Raw genomic sequence first — 19,247 nt, forward strand, 5'->3', positions numbered from 1 at the left:
CTGGGATGTCCTCTCTCCGGCTGAGTGGGAGTTTTGTTGAGTGACTGAACAGAGTAGAGATGACGGCTCTGTAGCTGTTTTCCACTGTAACAACAACAATTAGAACATAAAATTAGTGCTATAAAGAGAGAAGGGCCATAAATATCAGATCAGAACAGACTCCCAACTCCAATTTTATGATGAGATCACCGTTAAGAGACAAGCTGGTCTGTGTGGAACTGGTAAAATGAAGGAAATATCAATCGCTGAAGGGAAATCATCTTACTGTCTCACATGGAGGTCAAATGTCAGGAACCACAAGGAATAAGACTGGGATTTAACGTGATGCTGCAAGATGTTAAATATTTACCAAGAACATGCGCTATGTGATTAAAATGTTTTTCTAAATAATAAATGATAAAAATGTGTTTTTTCATACAGATCTCTGCCTGATTTCTTGAGATGTATAGAAATGTTGAATAATACCCTGTATCACAATGTTAAAGGAAGAGGAAAAATCTTCCTGGATCTGCCCCCTTAATCGTATCTGATTCTGAAGTTAATTCGTCCTTCCTCAGCCCATGTCCCATCCTTCCACCAAGTTTCAATAAAATCCATCCAGTGTTTTTTCCAAGATCCTGCTAACGGCAATGAAAACATAACCGCAATACTGTTTCACGTACATATTGTCCATAAAGCTTGAAATCGAAGTTCTGATGACGATAATGGTGCTATATGAAAAACTAGAATGGCACCCAGGTGAGCACAAACCGCCGTCAAGGCCCAACAGTCCCCTTACATCCAATCAGGCAGCACTAAATTGCACACACTCTCAAATATCAGTTTCCCAAATATGCCTGATTTTTGTCATTAAGATCCATTAAACTGGTGAAAATATAAAAGACAAAATATTTCTGGATCCGCCCTTTAGTCTGCATTGAAAAATGTATTGGGTCTATCTAGTGTAAATTGACATGTACCAAATTACCTGCTGGTGGCGCTGTATCAAAGGTCTGGGATCACCAAAGCATTAGGGTTCATTCAATTCTATTATTTTATTAAATTTGTTTTTTCAAAAGCAGTGTGATGACCAGTGGTTGGATTGATCCTCCTCATCCAGTAGCTGCTGATATTTCAATCTGGAGCACCATCACCAGAACCTCCCCTGTATGAGAAAAAACTCAAAACAAAAGTCCGTTTTTACTTGGAAGCAAACGGGACTCAGCACAGTTCAGTTTTCAATAATGAATGTACGAGTTTCAGATGAATCAGGAAAAATTTAAGCATAGAAATGTGTCAAAAAGTAACAAAATATGAACACTGACTATCATGAAAGCTTTCTCTACTCCAGCAGTACAAAAATATCACGTCACACCGCAAATGATGAGCTGCTTCGACAATCGCAAGTTGTAATAATGACAAAAGAAATATACAAAAACAATGAGCAGTGGGATTCACTTACAAATATAAAAGCTGCAGCTTTGATTTACAAATAACACAGCATCCACTTCAAATCATTTAATAAAAGCTTGGATATAAGAACCTTTTTTCTTTTTTTTTTACAGCAATTGTTAAATTGTTTTGATGGGATTTTGTTTTCTGATCCAACTGCACTGAGGCTGAATAAACCCCCAAAATAATACAAAGGCATTTTGACATTCACCACAATTAGGATCAGATACAAAAAAAATATTTTAAAATGGGTTGGTTTCGGGGCCAACTCACCGAGAATAAACTGTTCATCTTCTTTCACTGTAGTTGCCAGAAACACTTCAAAAAATATATACAGATTCTTTCAATATATATCTCAAATATTTATATAAATAGGTTGTTTAGAGATCTGGGCTTTATAACAAAGTGCAAAAAAAACAAAATAAAGGGAAAGGTTTATAAAATACCTGTTAACACCTCCATATAATTCAACAGCAAAGAAAAATATACAACTGCTCTGAAATAAACATCCAAGAGCTTCATTTTGAATTTTAGCTGCAACAAAGTGTAACTTCTCATTTCCGTTACCATCAACGCTAAGACACGGCGGCGTTTCCCAAAAACATCTTAGCTCAGAGATTATCATCATCATCTTTGATCTGTAGATACTCGTGATAAGAATATACTGAGCTGGAAAATCAAGCAAGGATTTATTAGCTGGTAAAGCAACATGAACCATTTATGCACTAGTGTATCTGTTGGTCTTTTATCGTAAGTTTGTCGACTTAAACACGTGTGAGCACGGCAGGCGGTAACAGGCCTCAAGAGAGAAAAGCGAAAAAAATACATGTCATTGTAGGCATGTTAATTAAACACTGAGTACCCAGATAATACATGTGTATCTACATTAAAATAAAGACCACAGAGCCGGTGTCGCTGAACTGCTCTAGGAACTGCTAGTCCTTTGAGGGTCAAAGACTATTTAAAAGTATTGTTTTGAAATTTGGAAGAAATATGAAAAAAACAGGAATGTGGGGCCCTTAAGGTTAAATATGCTAAAGACTGCCTGGTTTCGCAAAAGCCAAATGTTTTCATTTGCGTACATCAGGTGCACATTGTGTTCTGGCGTGTATCCACTGAAATATGAAGAAGTACTTGAAGAGAAGCCTAGAAGAAGTGTCCACTGACATTTTGGACCATCTTATCTACATTACAGGACGTGAAGAACCAAACATGATTAAGTCTTGAAATTGAAAATGCATTCTGTTGCTATCTTTGGGAAATGGGACTCTTGGCTGTCGGCCTTTTCCACATCTGGTGCAGCCACATTTCACATTTATAGGTGGTTGCATATAAATAGATTGTCTTTATTCTTAAATCTGCTTCAACGAGCTAAATAGGGGGAAATATCCTGATCTGGACATTGGGCGCAAGCACGATTTTGTTTCTGGTCTATGAATAGAATAACCGACCGTATTGACGGAGCATTTTGTGACGTTGGACATGTTTTCTGTGTAAATGGTTAGTTTCACTAAATGAAAACACAAAATAACTGAGCGTGATTCTTAACCTGTGAAATAAATAATCAACAATATACGACCACCTGTTATCATATGACGAAAATACTTTGGTCATGCTACAACTTTCTCCATGATTCAATCTGCTGACAAACGCCGTCCCAACCTACACACTAATTCTACAAAGTTTTTAAGTATATGTCGAAAAGTGAGGACTGTGTGCATGTTACACTTTTTTGAGTGTGCTGAAAATGTAAAGCACATCGGAGATGGAGGAGGATTATAATGTGAATTAATTGCAGGAAGTGACGGAACAGCTCAAGAAAAAACAAATAGAAAAAATAAGTATTTAATCTTTGGAGACAGTATTTTGTCTGTTAGTATGTAACACTTAATATGTGGATGTCTTGCAAACTCACAGCAAGAACAGTACAGTATGTTTAGGAAGTGATGTGCACTGTGTACAGTTAGTATGGAGTTGGGACGTGGCAGACGAGGTGTGGATGAAAGCTGCACAAGTGGAGATTGAATCCAGATTGTTGTTGTCAGACAACATGATGGTAGTTATTAGAATTTACCTGAATTAAATAGTTTGTAGTTTGTCCACTTCACTATATAAAAAGATGGACGACATGAATCGCCCCCTGGTGGCTGGCTTGAGAATAGGTCATAAATCTTTCCTCATGCAAGCAGACAGAGCCGTGGGCCGAACTAAAAATGAAAAGTACAAGTCAAATAATTATTTTTAAAGATGGTTTCTATTATTTTAGGTACCTGTTGTCATACTAATGTATGAAGTGTTAAATATTTCAGATTACTTTGGTTTTAATCAATTGATGCTATAAAAACAGGGTGAAACTTAATGATCGACAGCTAAGACTGATTTGCAATTGTTCGAGCGTGTGTATCGGCAGAACCTTGATACTGCGGCTCCGTCGTTCAATCGCTACTGCGCAGACTCTGACTCCAAAGGCACAAGATGGCGGCGTCCGTGTCCAGGATATTTTGGCTTCATTTCTGGATAGAGGGAGGAGGAGGAGACGTGACGTCCATCTTTATATACAATCTATTTGACTGACCACATGTTGTTGTTACTTGGCAACAAAGCTAAAAGGAGATGAGATGAATTGAAATCACAGTTAAAGCTCTTATCTGGCGTCTTCTGCACTATTGATTAGGATGAATTTCAAAACTTGCTAATTCTTTGAAGATTTCGAGAAACCAGATCAATCTAATCATCATTGAACACAGAACAAGAGGGAAAATACTCCCTCTTTTAGCTCATATTTAGTAAAAGGGGACAATTATTAATAAATACAAAAATAACAGATATGTACACATTTTCAACAATATGAACGTAATACTTTCAACATTTCTTCAAAATGCCAGAGATAATTTTTTTGTTTAAAATATCTCTGCAGCTCAATCCTTGATGGTCATTTAGAAAACAAACATTTAAGTACATAAATTAATATACAAAAAAACCCAACAAAAACAAACATCCAACACCGTGGTAATAATTCCTTTTTTTGGTGCAAGTCCTGACACACAGACAGGAGTTTGTGTTTCTTGCAACATTTAAAGAAGTAGAACTGAGAATAAAAACAAAACAATCTTCAAAATTAAATTTCTTCCTCTGTTAAAATTACAAAGCTTGGTTGGTAACACAGAAGATTTTGTTTTTTCTTCCATTGTGAGAACAGGTCCTAGTGTGGCACTGCTGGGGACCGCTCTGTAGTCAGCGAAGAGGGAAGCAGTTAAGTGCACTTTGAACACGGGCATGCTGGGATGGATAGGGAAGGAGGGGGCAGAAAGTTTAAGGAGAGGTTGAAAGATGGAGAGAAGCATGAGAAGGAAAAGGTAAAACCTGATTAAAACGGCTGCCGTCTCCTCCATTTTTGAGAAGGAGGAAAATACAGAGGAAAGGGTGAAGGGGGAGGCGGGTGGCATAGCGGAAATCAGAGTCCTACAGTGGATGTGTCAATAGGTCCTTCAACCATCTAACTCCCAAAAACAATCACAGACCTCTTTCCTTGTCCGCTGACTTAACACAGCAACCGGGAACATGATCACAACAACCAGAAAATTAACTGATTGTTTTTTTAAATGCTTTCCCAAAGATTGTACAGTGGTGTTAAGATTAACTATGCCGTAAAAAACGCTGTGAGGCAAATTCCCTTTTCAGAGGAAATGTTTTTTGGATTCCACTGTCTTGTTCTGAAAATACCACGACCACAGTGATGCGCGGCAGCTTTCCATAGTGAAAATGGAGAGTCGAAGTTATCTGCCAGACCGACCGTAGGCAAAAGATTCCAAAGTCCCGAACTGAACTGTCATTGGGTAAACAGGGTTTGACATCGCCGAGAAGAAGCAGTCTGATCGATGGCGTCAGTGGAAGAGTGGCGAGGTCAAAGGTCACTAGCGGTGGTGGCCTCCACAGCTGCACAACATTCTGTCCGTGACACGGGTTCCTGTCAGTGATGTAACTTGGCCTGTAGACAGAGCAGGATAGAGATTTATTAACTGTCAGTATGAGTTCGCTGCATGTAAAGCAATTTTTAACCAGATCACACGTTGTTCTCCACCAGAGCGGTGTTCAGTTCAGAAGACACACTGGAATTCGCAGTCTCAGATTCTTTCAGTCGGGGAAAATGAAAAGACGGCAGGTGAACATCTACCTGTCTTGGAGATTCTGGCCCTGACGCCAGTATCCCACCGATGTCGTTTCCCTTCCCAAAGAGGGTCTCAAGTCCACCCGGCTTGCTCAGTTTGCTCGCCTTCCCTCTGTAAGAAGTGGGACTCCTCCTCTTCCTCCCCTCTACTCCTCCAGCATAAGCCAGGGGTGCAGAGGGGGGAGCCAGGGGCTGATGAGGCGTGGAGGCGAGCTCCCCAGATGAGAAGGGTACACTGGTGGTGCCAACACTGTGACTAGAGAGAACCACAAAAATGCAATTGATGACACAGAAAGCTCCACCTCAGCCTTCACTGTACACTAAGATATATTTAGGTGTGGATAAAATCCTCACAGCAGATTTTACAGTGCCGTATATTTCAGAGTGAAAGCCAAACACCTGTCATCACAGCCTTTGCACTGCTGGCACTGTCCCCTCCGTTTACACGCTGCTCTACTTTTAATGAACCAACGCTCTCATCTGTTTCTCCCATAGACTAGTTTCTCTGCATACTGCACTATGTCATATGCTGAGCCCACGTTGTGTTGGTTTTAACCATGGTTACAATCCGAACTGATAAAATCTGAATAGGCTTTTTATTTGAGTACATTATATTCCAGTGTGTCCTGTGTATAATCTTGATTAGTGATCAGATTGTGTTCATTATCTTCTCAAGTGAAAAAACTTCTGGAAAAAGGGGATTTTTTAAAGCATAAATCTTGTCATTCAATCCTGCAAAGAAAGACGAACATCTCAACTCGTCAATATTAATTTCTTTATGACCTTGAACAGATAAAATCGATTTTCTACAGTCTGAAATTCAAACAGACCGTGACCCACCTGCTCTGCGAGATGAGGCTTTGAGACCCTTCAGATCTCGATAGCCAGTCATCTCCGCTGCGCCAAAGCCCGCTCCCCCCGCGCCCGAGTCCCTTTTTCCTGGCTGGGGAGGCGGCTGCCCCCCCTGAACCTTGCGAAGTCGGATGGTAGCTGCTGCCATTCCTCTTGTGATTATCCACAGTCAAAATCAAGGAAGAAGGAGAGGAAAGGGAGGAGGAAAAGTATGAAGAGTTTTTTCTCTTCTTACATCCTGCTGCGGAGTCAGTGTCCGTGTCTTTGGATGGGCGGCTGGTTTTGTGGGTGCCGTTACTGGCTTTGCCCGGTGAAGAGATGGGGGCGTGGGCTTGTGCCGCCGCGTCTCGGATGCTAAACCCCCCGGCCGTGGTTGTGGACTGAGGGAAGGTGGCGGTGTAGGAGGGGGAGTTGGAGGGGGAGGTGACACAGGAGGTCTGCTGTGACGTGACCGAGGAGGGACAAGAGGAATCGAGGAGGCTGTCAGCAGCCAGAGGCACCTTCCTGCAACACAAGGGAACATTTCAAATCAATAAATTTGTGACATCCACTGTTATACTGGACTATCATTTTCTATTTATATAAATTGAGGAACTGAGTACAGCAGCTTTCACGCATGCACTCATTTTTTGGAAATGTTCCAGGGGCTGTATGTGAGAACGCAAAATGTCTGAGTGAGCTGCTTCAGACATTTTCCGGATATTTTCCGAGAAGTTGGCAGGAAAATGTCATGAGATCTTCTCAAATCATGAGATTTCTAACATGACACAGACGGGAAACTGGAAGAAGAGTTGTCATACACAAAGAAGACGCCGATGAAGATATCAACTTGGAAAGACAGTGAGACTGACCTGGACAACCTCCTGTTGCGTTCATATGTGAAAAGCAAACTCAAGAAAATGTCCAGACCCAATTTTCCAGATATTTCAGTTTAAGTCCGCAAACAGATTTTCTTGCACTTCTGCATCCAGGACCTTTAACCACGGTTGCTCCTTCCACAATTTTATCAAAAGGATACAAAAAATACTTTACCAATCTATTATTCTCTAATCAATACTTACTCATAGGCCCATTTTCCTGCTCTCTTTTTCATGTGTGATGTTCTCTCTGCTGCATTTTAACCTTAAATGAACTGGCTACTTGTTTTACATTTACATCACATAAAAAAATGTAACTTTCCGTCTATCCAGCAATCAATATTTTTCTATTCCCTCTCAAAAAAAGTGCAGGCATCGCTTCTTCTCATATTTACACCAGCTCATACTGACAGCAAATCTCACGCTCTCTCAAAAATGTGTTTATCCATTTGATCAGTGTTTCTGTGTGGAATCCCAAAACAGCAAGACATTCCCACACTTACTCATGTGTGCATAAAGTGGAGATGCACTGCAACCTCTGAAAAATGTTCTTTAAAATGAAACAGCTCTACCCCAGATCGCCCGCCGTGTATGTTTATGGACACTCACCTCCACATCTGTGCGTTGAGGTGCTTCTCCACCATGCTCTGGAGCGCCAGCCTCATCCTGTCCCACCGCCTGTCGAACACGTAATGGCCCCGTCCCATGAGCCTGCTGCTGAATACGCAAAACTGCAGGGAGGAGGGGGGCAAGAGTGGCAGGAAGTGGGAGGATGATGGCGAGAGAGAGAGAGAGAGAGGAAGGTGAGGCGTGGAGAGCATAAAAAGGAGGAGAGAAGGAGGGATGTCAGATGGAGGTAGAGAGAAAGATAGTAGAGGAAGGGAAGGGCCGATAAGTGATGAGGATGTAGAAGAAAAAGAGGAGGGAATAATGGGCAGATGCAAGCGTGGGGGAGAGAGGTATCAAGTGACAGAGGAGGAGACATTTTTTTACAATTACAGATAGATATAAAAGATTATCTTCCACAAACACGGCTAAAATCTTCTTGTGAAAATCTTAGGTAAAACTGAGCATTCCCTAAAAACTGAGATAATGAGATAAAGACTTTTGAACTGAAAACTTGCCAATACACACATAGGACAGTGAGCAGCCACAAAAAGGCAGCATCTAAATGAACTGATTGTGAAACCAAGAGCTTGAGCTACGTGTTTGAGCTCTAACCTTTTTTTGCAATAAAACACTGGACAAGAGCTTCAGCTGAGACAGAACACAAACACAAATAATTCATCTGAATGGCATTTAAAAGCACACCCTGTGGTTTAACAGTGGAAAATACTTTTATTTTTGATGCCCTGAGGTTTTGGACAATGAATATGTCCGTTAGTGGTTTTGGTATGTACCCCTAAAGGCCGTGGGTGGTGATTGGAGCAGTGAAAGGCAGGTCTGTCAGCGTCCTCTGGAGAGTCGGCCTCTCCCTCGTCGCTGGAAAGGCGACCGCCGTCTCCCACTGTCGTCACCCAGCTGAAAGGGGACAGCTCGGCGTTAGGGGCTGGGGCGGGGACCGGTGCTGGGGGCAGAGGGCTGGAGGTGGTGGAGCCGCCTGGAGCCCTGGAGTGGATATATTAGAAAGATCGATGGGTGAATAACACAAAGAGAAGTGTTGGGAAAGGGGTAAAGAGGAAAAGAAATGAGTGAGATAGAAAATCAAAGCAAGGGAGGCGCAGAGCAAAACTGAAAATAAGACAAAGGGGTGTGACAAGTGGAGATGAAGAGAGGGAAGGACAGAGTCAAGGAGAGGAGGGAGATGAGTGTAAATAGAAAGGAAGTGAAAGAGGAAAAAGATTGATGGGAGAGAGGACAGAGATTAGGGAAAGAAGGATAAATTAAAAGAAAAGAGTGGGAGAGGGAGAAGAAGAGAAAAGGGCAGAGTGGAGGGGAAAGAAAGAACGAGAGACAAAATGACAGAAAAGTCTTTACAGATAAACACAAGAGCTGGAGTCGTATCTGCGCAGTAATCAGTGTGGCTCTAAGTGTCACAGCAACAAAAACCCCAAATAACTTCCTTTTTCAAACAGAGGAAATGAGTTTCTCATAACGCTGTGACAACAGCAGCTCTGACATCCTTTTACAATTCTATCTCCTTCCTCATTCTCTTGTTTACAGCTCCCCCTGGTGGAGGCAAACATGAACCGACCGTGCATCCGTTTCGGTCGTACAGTGGGACGTTCTGGGAAATACACACATTTTTGTCCAGTAAATGTTGCTTTTCCTTATGAAAAAAACAACACAATCAGATGGAAAACTGTTAAAAAGATAGCATGGTCATTTGATTTTGAAATCACACCTCTTAAATATAATATATAATAATCTCAGATGGTTTTTAAAGATATATACAGCACTGCTGCGACTTTAACTGTATTTTAATGTCAGAATTAATTACACTTGAGGTGCTGTAACATTTACCTTGTTTGTCCACACCTTTGGCTTTTCAGTTTATCTTGAACCGAAATAACTTGTGAAAAGCACCTTAGTCCACAATGTAATCTGACCTGAAGAGGTGGTCTGGATCACACTCAGGTTGCAGTGGGAAAACACATTTTTGTTGGATGGAATAGACTTTTGGATCAGTTGCATGTGGTAAAGTAAGTGAGGAAAGTGTGTTTGTTTAGCACTTTTCACAAACAGGACTCGCAAAGCGCTTTACTGGGGTCAAAGAATTTAAAACAGGAGTTAGACCATACAAATGTAAAAACTGAAAACAAACACACACACATACAAAATAAAAAGAATATTACAGAGTCTAGTTCAGGGCATTGAGAGAACAACCTGGTGCATAAATCATGCCTGTTTAAACAGATATGTTTTTAATTCAGCTGCTTAGGAGATTTTTTATGGCTTTATTTTGTTTCTATTCATTGTAAATATGAATGTGTGTGTTTGTCTTACCTGGGTATGTGTGCATTAGCCAGTCGCAGCTTCAGCGTGGACAGCGGACGTCCGTTAGAGCAGTGAGGCTTGCTGGGACTCTCCTGAGCAGCGTCTCTTTCTTTCTCCTTCTCTTTCGCGCCCTCCTTCTCCTTTGCCCGCCCCTTGTGTTCGGCCAGGAGGAAGTCGAAGTCTTTCCTTCGGCCGGGGACGGCTCGGCGGTGGGTTAGGGAGTGAGTCTGGAACAAAAAACAGAGATTTCATGCCTCTGCTTCTGCTTTCACAAATCAATATTACCTGTGCGTGGTAAGCTTGTCTACCCTTCCAGCGACTTTGGAAGGTAACCAGCCATCAAACATTTGGTTTTACACAGAGTGTCTGAGGCTGCTGGAATCACAGGTTTAAGCAGGTCTTATGGTTTGTGGAAAGAAAAATGTTTTTGAAGGTGGCGGGCTCTTTAAGACGTATATTATATTGCAAGTGAGACCATACCTGCAAACTAAAATCTGTGCTGACAAATTATAGTCTGCTCCTTTTGACTTAAGAGTGGCATTGAATGGAGGACTCAGCTGTTACTGTGAAACCACTGAGTAAACCTACACCTCACATCCACCCTGAAGGAGAAAATGAGAGAATCATCAAAATCAGCTCCTGACAGAGCCGATCGATGAAGCGACGCATCCTCATATTTAAAAATAACTATATCCAAAGTTTGATTAAAGCTACTACTTCAACCACTGAACCATCTCTTGTTATATTCATGTCTGTGTGTATTTTACTGCGCAGTTAAGACTGCTCAAATCCACCAGCGGCACTTTGGACTTAATGGTCCAAAAGGGTTTGATTTTGCCAGTTGCTGAAAATAGTAACATTATTAAAAGGTAAACTAAGATGGCATTCACTAGAGCGTATACATCCGCCAAGACCCAACAGTCCCCTAATGAAACCACATTTAATTGCACTAGTTTATATTCACCAAGATTCATGAATAAGTCCCTGGGATATTGGTCAAAATGTAAAAAAAATCTCACAATGTTTGAGTTCAGATCTGCACTAAAATTGAAGTGTTCTTTATTGGTCCATTTTCCATCCTTCCACCTACAGGTTTTGTGAAACTCTGATAGCAGGGACTGTTAATTTTTATGGAGACAAAAAGTGGGTGAATAAAATCCTAACTTTGCCCTAAACTGAATAATTAAAGTATTTGCTATACTTGCTGTATTGCTCAGATGTCCATGCCCCAAAGATAGCAAGTTATGACACCTCTTTACTGGCCGAGGGTTGAGTCATTTCCTAAATCAGAAACTTGAAATCATGGTTGTTATCGGGACAACCAGAACAGAACAATAATAATTTAAACACACAATTACACAGAGTAGAGATGTACAAATTATTCTCACCAACTACTCCAAAAAAAACACCCCCACACTCATCTGATGCATCTTTAATTACTTAATAACCACTTTGAAGTGATTAGTGAAGCCTACTGGAGGTAATTAGAGGGCAGTAAAATTTTGCAAGGAAGATGTTATAGACTCGGCCAACATCTATAATTACCTAATCAAGGGAAATACAGGCCCTGTGATGCTTCAGCCCTAACGGAGAAATACTACACTTATTTCTACACGTGCAGGAGACAGACAGGGAGGCGGACAGGGTCATAGCTGCAGTCCAGATGTTAGAGCGCCCCTTAATATTATTACTATCCTCAACAAACAAAGCTGCTTTCCTGGTGAGACGGCCCTGAGGCAGGAAGCAGGAAAAAGGGTCGGAGACTATTATTGTCTCCACGGGGGCGTGAATGATCTTGTATTCGTGTGTGCGTTGGTTTGCGTTACCTTGCAGGTGAGAGAGCGCGTGCAGGGCCGTTTCGTCTCCGGGTCCTGGACTCCACAGTGCTTGTTAGGATCAAACACTCTCCCTGTAAAACACACACACACACACACATTGCAAAGGGGAATATTAAGTTAATGCAACAGATGTCCACGAATATTTGTGAAGAGGCTGTAATGAGTATTTTTTATCAAGAAATGGATCAAGTGGCTCCATGTGGATGAAAGGTGTCTCCACCAAGAATTATCAAAAATGTTCCGACACAAATACCAGCATTGGAAATACCTCTGATCCGAAATACCTCTTCGTCATTCATTTTCTGCATGTATTTGTTTTTAAAGGGTTTAACCGGAGCCAGGCCATACAATAATGACAGCAATCATCACTTCCATACAAGAATCGCAGTAATATGTTCTCTTACTGTGGATTTAGAAAGAACCAAATCAGAAGCTGCTGCGTTTTGGTGTCGGAACAAAATTATCACCAGACTCTTAAGTTCCCCTTAGCTCTATGGAGTATATCATACATATATTATTACATTTTCTTTTGACTCATTGCTTAAGTTTACTACGTTGCGACTTAGCTGTGCTTGTTCAGCCCCCCCCCCCCGTCCTAATCAAGTTCTAATCAGCATAGTTTCCAGACACAGCGAGCAGCCGTACTCCGCCCGCCATGTACACACACACACACACACACACACACACACACACAGTGGACCATTGAGCAGCTTTCAGAGTCAAACATCACCTTCAGGAGTTTGTGCAGACTTAATCAGAGCCAAAAACTGAAACTTAATATTATAACAAATATTCAGCAGGTTTAATGAAAGAAAACAGCGAAAAATAACAGCCAGAAAACAAAACTGTGTTTTTGAGGGTTTCTAAAAATTAAATTCAAGACTGTCGGGCCATGGTAAATCAAATTTAAGCAATTATGACAGATACAAAGAAATATCCTGATATATACAGTCCCATTAGTACTTGTACCTCCTCATAATTAAAGATAAGGTGAAGTTGATGAGTAGAGAATAACCCTTGAAATGCCACGTTATCTCACAGACTACAGTCAGAGCTGAGTCTATCAAAGAAATTCTTACTGAGGTGTTTGTAATTATCAGTTAACATTTCCGTGTTGGTTTTGTTTGTAGTTTTATTACAGCGTGTTATTGTCTAATATCGTTGAGAAAAAACTTTAAACTATGCATGCCACCAAATTATTTCTCTGAAAAGGTTTTATTTTAATGTGTGATGGAAGTAGCGTTAAATGAACATTGACGTTTTAGATTTGTTTTTCTTTCCCCCACAGAAACCTGGTAAGAGAAGATTAAAACATGAAATAAATTATATCGAAACCATTTACTAAAATAATAAAAATCACAATTATATACTGTATAATACAGCAATACGCTTGTTTAAAAGTAGTATTTAAGTTTATAGTACCTGCAAACGTGATGAATGTCAAATCTAATTTAAATCCTTCAAACAAAACATTTGTTAATTGTCTACGCTGTTAAATAAATGACACACAAACTAGTAGGACGACGACAACAACCCCCAGTCAGCAGGTTATCTTTAACAGTGTTGCTGTCACAGGGCTGTAATCTTGAGCTGGCCTTTGCTATAATCCCTGTAATCTTTCAGTAAGAGAGGACAGCTCCGACGTACACAGGGCGGCAGGCACACACATTAAATGTACAACGGCAATGAACGTGCTCTTAGATGTAAAAGAAACGTTCCCAAACAAACTTTACAATTGAAGTCTGGTGGGGGGAGAGATGATGAGAAAGAAAAGAGAAGGACATGATGAGTGAGAAACATGACCAAGATGAGCGGCAAGAGACAGCCAGAAAGAAGAGGAGGAGATGGCAGTGTGTGAAAGAAGAAAAAAAAGAATCAGGACAGAATGTGAGTGTGTGACAGAGAGAAAGAGGAGGAGGTCGTGGCAGGAGGTGGAGAGTGAGAGGATGATCAAATATAGGGACGCAGGAGGTGGGGAAAATCTCTCAAGAAGACAAGCAGCTTTTTGGCAGTGGGAGCTCGTAAATAAGAGGGTGTAAATCAGACGCTCTGAGCGCAGTAGACACGCGGGTGTGAGCGGCAAGACGAGGAGGGGAGGAAGAGGAAGAGCTGGATCATCCGTACCCTGAAGCGTCCATCACAAATCTATGTAGCTTCATTCTAATGCATATTTCAAAATCTCTTAGTTCGAGATGACTACTAGGTTAACTCATCTACCTACTAATTCTACAAACATATGTCTGTCGTTGCTGATCTGTGTCATGGCAGCAGCATTCACAGAATCACCTCTTGTTTAGCAGTTTGTCTTCAAAGTCACAGCACGACATTTGTTTTGTTGCTGTAAAGCTTTATATCCTTTTACACAGAGCTTTGATTTTGAAAGGTTCTGAACTTGGGTCTGAAGATTGTGATTGAGAAATTACAAAATTTTCATTGCAAAAAATCCAGGTCGGGATGAAGACAAAGATTTCTAACTTCACTCTGCTCCATAGACTGTTTATAAAAGCTCTGCACACAAACAATAAAAAGCGACAGTATGTTGTTGAACTGTTTGAGGAGGACTCACTAATGACAAGGAGCAATTCTGAAATAGCTCCGAAATAATAACACAGGCCATGAGAAGAGCCCGTTCCAAACAGGCAGGTTAACAACAGGCACTGCACTAGTTGATGTTTAATTTGAGTTTTGAGGTTTGAACGAGACAGTAAACAGAGGACAGAGAGGAGAAAAACAGAAATGTCAGGAGAATACTAAGAGAATAAAGAAAACGTATGTGAAATTATAGCGAGGCGTCTCTCCCTCTTAAAAACAAACTCACTCCACCACTGTCCTCTCTGCAGCCAAACATTAAGCCTGGAGGCTCTCCAAGGATTATAAGGATAAATAGTATAAAAAGTACATGTGTGAGTTTGTGAAAGTGTGTGTATTTTTTTTTGTATAAGGCTTATGAAAGGAATTTAAGTAGCAAAGGAAGAATATTCAGCTCTTCCTGCAAATGGATGTCAGTGGAATAAAAGAGTTAGTGAGAGACCTGCAGGGTCAAAATCATTAAAACATAAATTATCAGCACTAACCTGAAAGTCTTTTGTGCGACTTGGGGGGGGTCTTAGTCCCATTCTGTTGCTTCTTATCCGACAGTGATGTTGATGATGATGGTAAGGCGACAGGTCTGTGCGAGAACAAAGGCGACGGGGAGGGTTTTCGATCCAGCGGGGAGGGAGAGGGTGCAGACGACGGCCGCTTGTCCAGTGGCGAGCGTGCTGGACTGGGCCGCCGGTCCAGAGAGGATGGGGGCGTGGTGGAGCGTGGCGTGGGCGTCCCACCGGTGCCTCGACCATTCGTGAGCTTTTCACTGGAGCGCTGGAAGGCTGAGGGAGTGAGGGAGGAGGGTTTGAGCGAGGACGGGGAGTGGGAGGAGGAGGAGGTGGCGAGGCGCACATGTGAGGCCGAGTCGGCACGGCTGAGGCAGGGCATCTTCTCCAAGGTTACGACAGGAAGCGATACGCTGTAGAGAAGAAGGAAGAGAAGAAAAGAAGAGTAAGATGAAAAGGTCGCATGATTAAATAAATGCTTTGGGAGCAGAGTGAAGTATTTTATCACATGACATAAAAGTAAAAAAACAAAACCCACCATGTCTTGTTCCGTGCCCCCTTTGGTGGATAGACGGCAAGTGGCGCCTTGCTGAAGCGGGAGTGAGGGTAATCTTTGGGGACCCTGAAGGGAAGCGTGTCTCCAGGACTGGGAGCCACAGCGGGGGCCACTGCCGGTGCTTTGGGCTTCATGGGGACCAGGGGGCTCCTGGAGGGGACAGGGGAGCTGTGACGCTTCTCTGAAACAGGTAATGGAGACAAAGTTGTTTGAGGCCACACACACAAAAAAAAAACACACACATACACTTAGGAGATCAAAACTCTCGAGTGCTATTCTTCTTCTAAATGTAAAGCAGTGTGGGTTTTTTTTTTACACTGCTTAGGTGCCAGATGGTTTTGTTGTAACACGGTATAGAGCAAATTTGTTGCAAAACTTTTTTTTTTTATGCAAATAAAAAGGGAAAGTAGTATTTACAAATCAATTAAGCCTTTTCTCTAATTAGCAGCTTCCCCGACACCATCTGAAGTGTCCTTGTGTGATAAACTTTGCCAAGGAGTTGCCGTGTGAAGTTCAAATTAGAGCCAACAGTTGTTAATACTTCTGACCCAGATCAGATCAGACTCGGAACAGAAACGTCGAGGGGAGTAATCACAAGGCTGTGGGGGAGAAAGTAGAGAGGAGAGGAGAGGAGCTCACACTTACGGTTTTTGCTATGCATGTCTTTGTGGGAGCAGGGTGGGGAGGGAATGGGAGGGGGGGTGTGGTCCAGGACTTTCTGTTTCTCTGTCTGTCTCACAGGGAAACTACACCCCAGCTACCTGTGTGGAAACAGAGGGATGAAGAACGTAAAAAAGAGAAGAGGTGGAGAAGACAGTGCACCAGAGTGTTTTGGGCTAATGATGGAGTATTCATTTCAGGTGCTGTGTCAGAATCTGCACAATCTAGCTGACAGGAAATTTGAAGAAGAGCAGATGCAGATATAGAGTTCAACCTATACGTATTTTTGGGGATGATGGCGATATAAGAAATTGAGGCCTGAGGATTTTACAGTTTAAATATAAATGTGATTTTAAGAACCTGTAAATAAAGAAAACAGAAATACAGAGGTACAACCAAATGCTGCATATAGAACATGAATTTGGAAAATAAGCATTTTAACATGCACATGCATTTTCTTAATTGTATATAAATAAAAGTTTTCATATGGGCGCATACAAGGAAACGATATCAGCTCTAGACTAGTACAGTATAGATTTGATTAAGATATACATATACAAACACACACAACTACACCTGGGTGCAAATGGACAGCTGCACAGAGTCATGATAAGACAGACTAAAAGCAAATATTAAAAACTCTAGTGTCCACAAACATCTTTTTTCAGTTGCTGCCTTAAAATACCAGATAGTGTGTGGTTTGTGCAAGCCAAGGTCAAGTTAAAACAACTCCCTGATCCAACCACAAAAACAAACTCACCCAGTGGCAAACTAAAGCACAGGTAGCACATACAAATGTGTTGATATTAAAGTGCTACACTAGTGGACAATCAATAGGCAGCAGAAGGTATTACATAGTACATGTGTGTGTGTGTCAAAATGCAGTACCTGTACAACCCTGTTAATGGGTGTAGTAGTAGCAGTCTGCAGCAGAGCTGATCAGACAGGAAGAACTGACTGACCGACTCTGTGTGTTTGCTCTCGGGTGCGTAAGTGCACAGCAAAGTGCGCTGCAGGTGACGTCGGGGGAGTGTGTGCGTGTGTGCAACTTGTGTGCAAAGTGCGTGTATTTGTTGAGGAGATTATCCACTGCATGCAAAAGTATAACAGGTGTGTGTGGGGTACGATACAACATGGTGAATATAATATATCTTCAAGCTCAAGATAGAGGCTTTAGGTGCAGTAACATCTCGGGTCGTGCAGAGCATGCATGTATCTGTGGGCAGTTCGTATATATTTATATATAACAGCTATGCAAGAGAGTGTAATTTGCATATGCGAGCATGTGTGGCAGGTGTGTAAATAGGCCAGAGGAAGCAGAGGACCGGGGAGGCAGCTGTATTCACAGTAGCAGGATCAAAGTCCGGAGCCGCGTTTGCAGGTATGCACCTAACACAAGGCGACTTTCACACATAAAAGTAATGTAATTTCTCACTGTGGACATGCATCATTTTTGGCAACTCAAACATACAGTGCAATGAATGTGTGCAGTACAAACAGACTCGTAAAACGCACGTGTACAGTTTCTATTCAGCATTTTCTTAGTCATCCATGCAGGATAAGGGAAATAAGAAATATGACGAAATATGATATTAGAAGAGAAATAAATCCTGTGCTTGTGACTTTGTGCATCTAACTTGACCTGCTCTTCAATTAACAATAATTGTTTGAAACTGCTGTCATTTAAAAAAAACAAAAACACCACTGATAGTAATTTCTCCATCATCAAAGGGCAGTTTATATTCTTGGCTAAGAGATTTATCCATTTCTAAACAGTATATATATTTGTGCAGTGAGACATGATGAAAGATGCACTTATTTTTCTGACAGATATATTGTGTTTTTAACTCGGTTGTCCTCCCGTGAGTGAGCGAGCTAACCCTACTGATTTACAATACATGGACGAATGCCCAGGCAAGGTCACTAAGCCACTCAGCCACAAGGGCACTCTCACTACTAAGCTCTCCTGCCTGCCTGTCGTTATGGCAATGCTGAGAGCCCAGCTGGATGCCAATTGGCCGCTGACTCATCCTGTGGGCGGAGCTGTTGCCTGACGAGGAAGCCAGGGCGTTCGGAGCTCAGCTGGGTTTGTTTACATTGAGAGGACACCGGGGGACATAAGACGAGAAGGAGAGATGTGAGGAAATGACTGTGAAGAGCCACAGACATGCTGCTTTTCTATAGGCTCACAGTCAAAAAAAAAAAAAAAGCAAGCAGGGGAAATATCAGTACAGAAAAAAAGAAGTGGTATTCTAGTATACGTACTACTGAAGACATGGGGGGAGGGGGAAAATATGCAGTTAGGCTGCAGCTAAGTCAGGTAACAGCGGCTCACAGTTGCAGGTTGAACTAGTTTTCTAGAAAGCATCTTAGTCCTATCATTAAATCATCATTAAATGTACATCGGTAAATCTGTGTCAAAAAGTACATTTCAAGATGTAATTGAGTTGTTTTCAGAAGTACTACGTGTAATTTCGTTGTAGTCCTTGTAAAAAGCTTTTTTATTCCCTTCTATTCTATTCTTAAACAAGCAATAACCATGCACGTCAAATACAGGAACACAAATTCCCAAGAACCGAAGAAAGACACAAAAAAACAGAATTCCTCTCTGGTTCAGGTCAGGCCTGGGTCATTTTCTCTTGGCACTTGACTGTATAGGACTAATATTGTTGTATCCATATTAACTGTTCAGTTTTCAAGCTTTCAACTATTATTCATATAAACTTCTTCTTCAGTATGTGTGTAAAATGTCAATTAAAATCTATTTTCATGCCGAGAAAACTTAAGAGCAGAGAAACCACCTCTGAGACAAAAAAAGCACAGAGCCTTTTAATGGACCAAACCCTCAGCTAATGG

General features: G+C 41.5%; 2 protein-coding genes across 7 annotated transcripts in view; both read right to left on the reverse strand.

Moving 5' to 3' along the window:
* znf800b (zinc finger protein 800b) overlaps positions 1-1,237 on the reverse strand; it is a 33,240-nt gene extending 32,003 nt beyond the window's left edge. Inside the window, exons 1-2 of one of the 2 annotated variants that reach the window (XM_069519995.1) lie at positions 968-1,237; positions 1-84 (exon numbers count right to left, since the gene is read on the reverse strand). The gene's annotated coding sequence lies outside the window, so the exon portion shown is untranslated. The other variant, XM_069519994.1, reaches the window with a different exon arrangement.
* atxn7l1 (ataxin 7-like 1) overlaps positions 1,237-19,247 on the reverse strand; it is a 27,393-nt gene continuing 9,382 nt past the window's right edge. For 3 of the 5 annotated variants that reach the window (XM_069520001.1, XM_069520002.1, XM_020092484.2), the window contains 10 exons: positions 16,377-16,492; positions 15,714-15,912; positions 15,158-15,588; positions 12,072-12,154; positions 10,255-10,472; positions 8,709-8,916; positions 7,918-8,039; positions 6,440-6,955; positions 5,606-5,855; positions 1,237-5,419 (listed from right to left, as the gene is read on the reverse strand). In XM_069520001.1, coding sequence (XP_069376102.1) covers positions 5,402-5,419; positions 5,606-5,855; positions 6,440-6,955; positions 7,918-8,039; positions 8,709-8,916; positions 10,255-10,472; positions 12,072-12,154; positions 15,158-15,588; positions 15,714-15,912; positions 16,377-16,392 — 2,061 coding nt within the window. In that variant the 5' untranslated portion in view covers positions 16,393-16,492 and the 3' untranslated portion in view covers positions 1,237-5,401. The remainder of the gene's footprint in view (positions 5,420-5,605; positions 5,856-6,439; positions 6,956-7,917; positions 8,040-8,708; positions 8,917-10,254; positions 10,473-12,071; positions 12,155-15,157; positions 15,589-15,713; positions 15,913-16,376; positions 16,493-19,247) is intronic. The other 2 variants (XM_069519998.1, XM_069520000.1) reach the window with 1 other exon arrangement.

Source organism: Paralichthys olivaceus, chromosome 23 (genome assembly GCF_024713975.1).
Source record: "Paralichthys olivaceus isolate ysfri-2021 chromosome 23, ASM2471397v2, whole genome shotgun sequence".
NCBI classification, from domain to species: Eukaryota; Metazoa; Chordata; class Actinopteri; order Pleuronectiformes; family Paralichthyidae; genus Paralichthys; species Paralichthys olivaceus.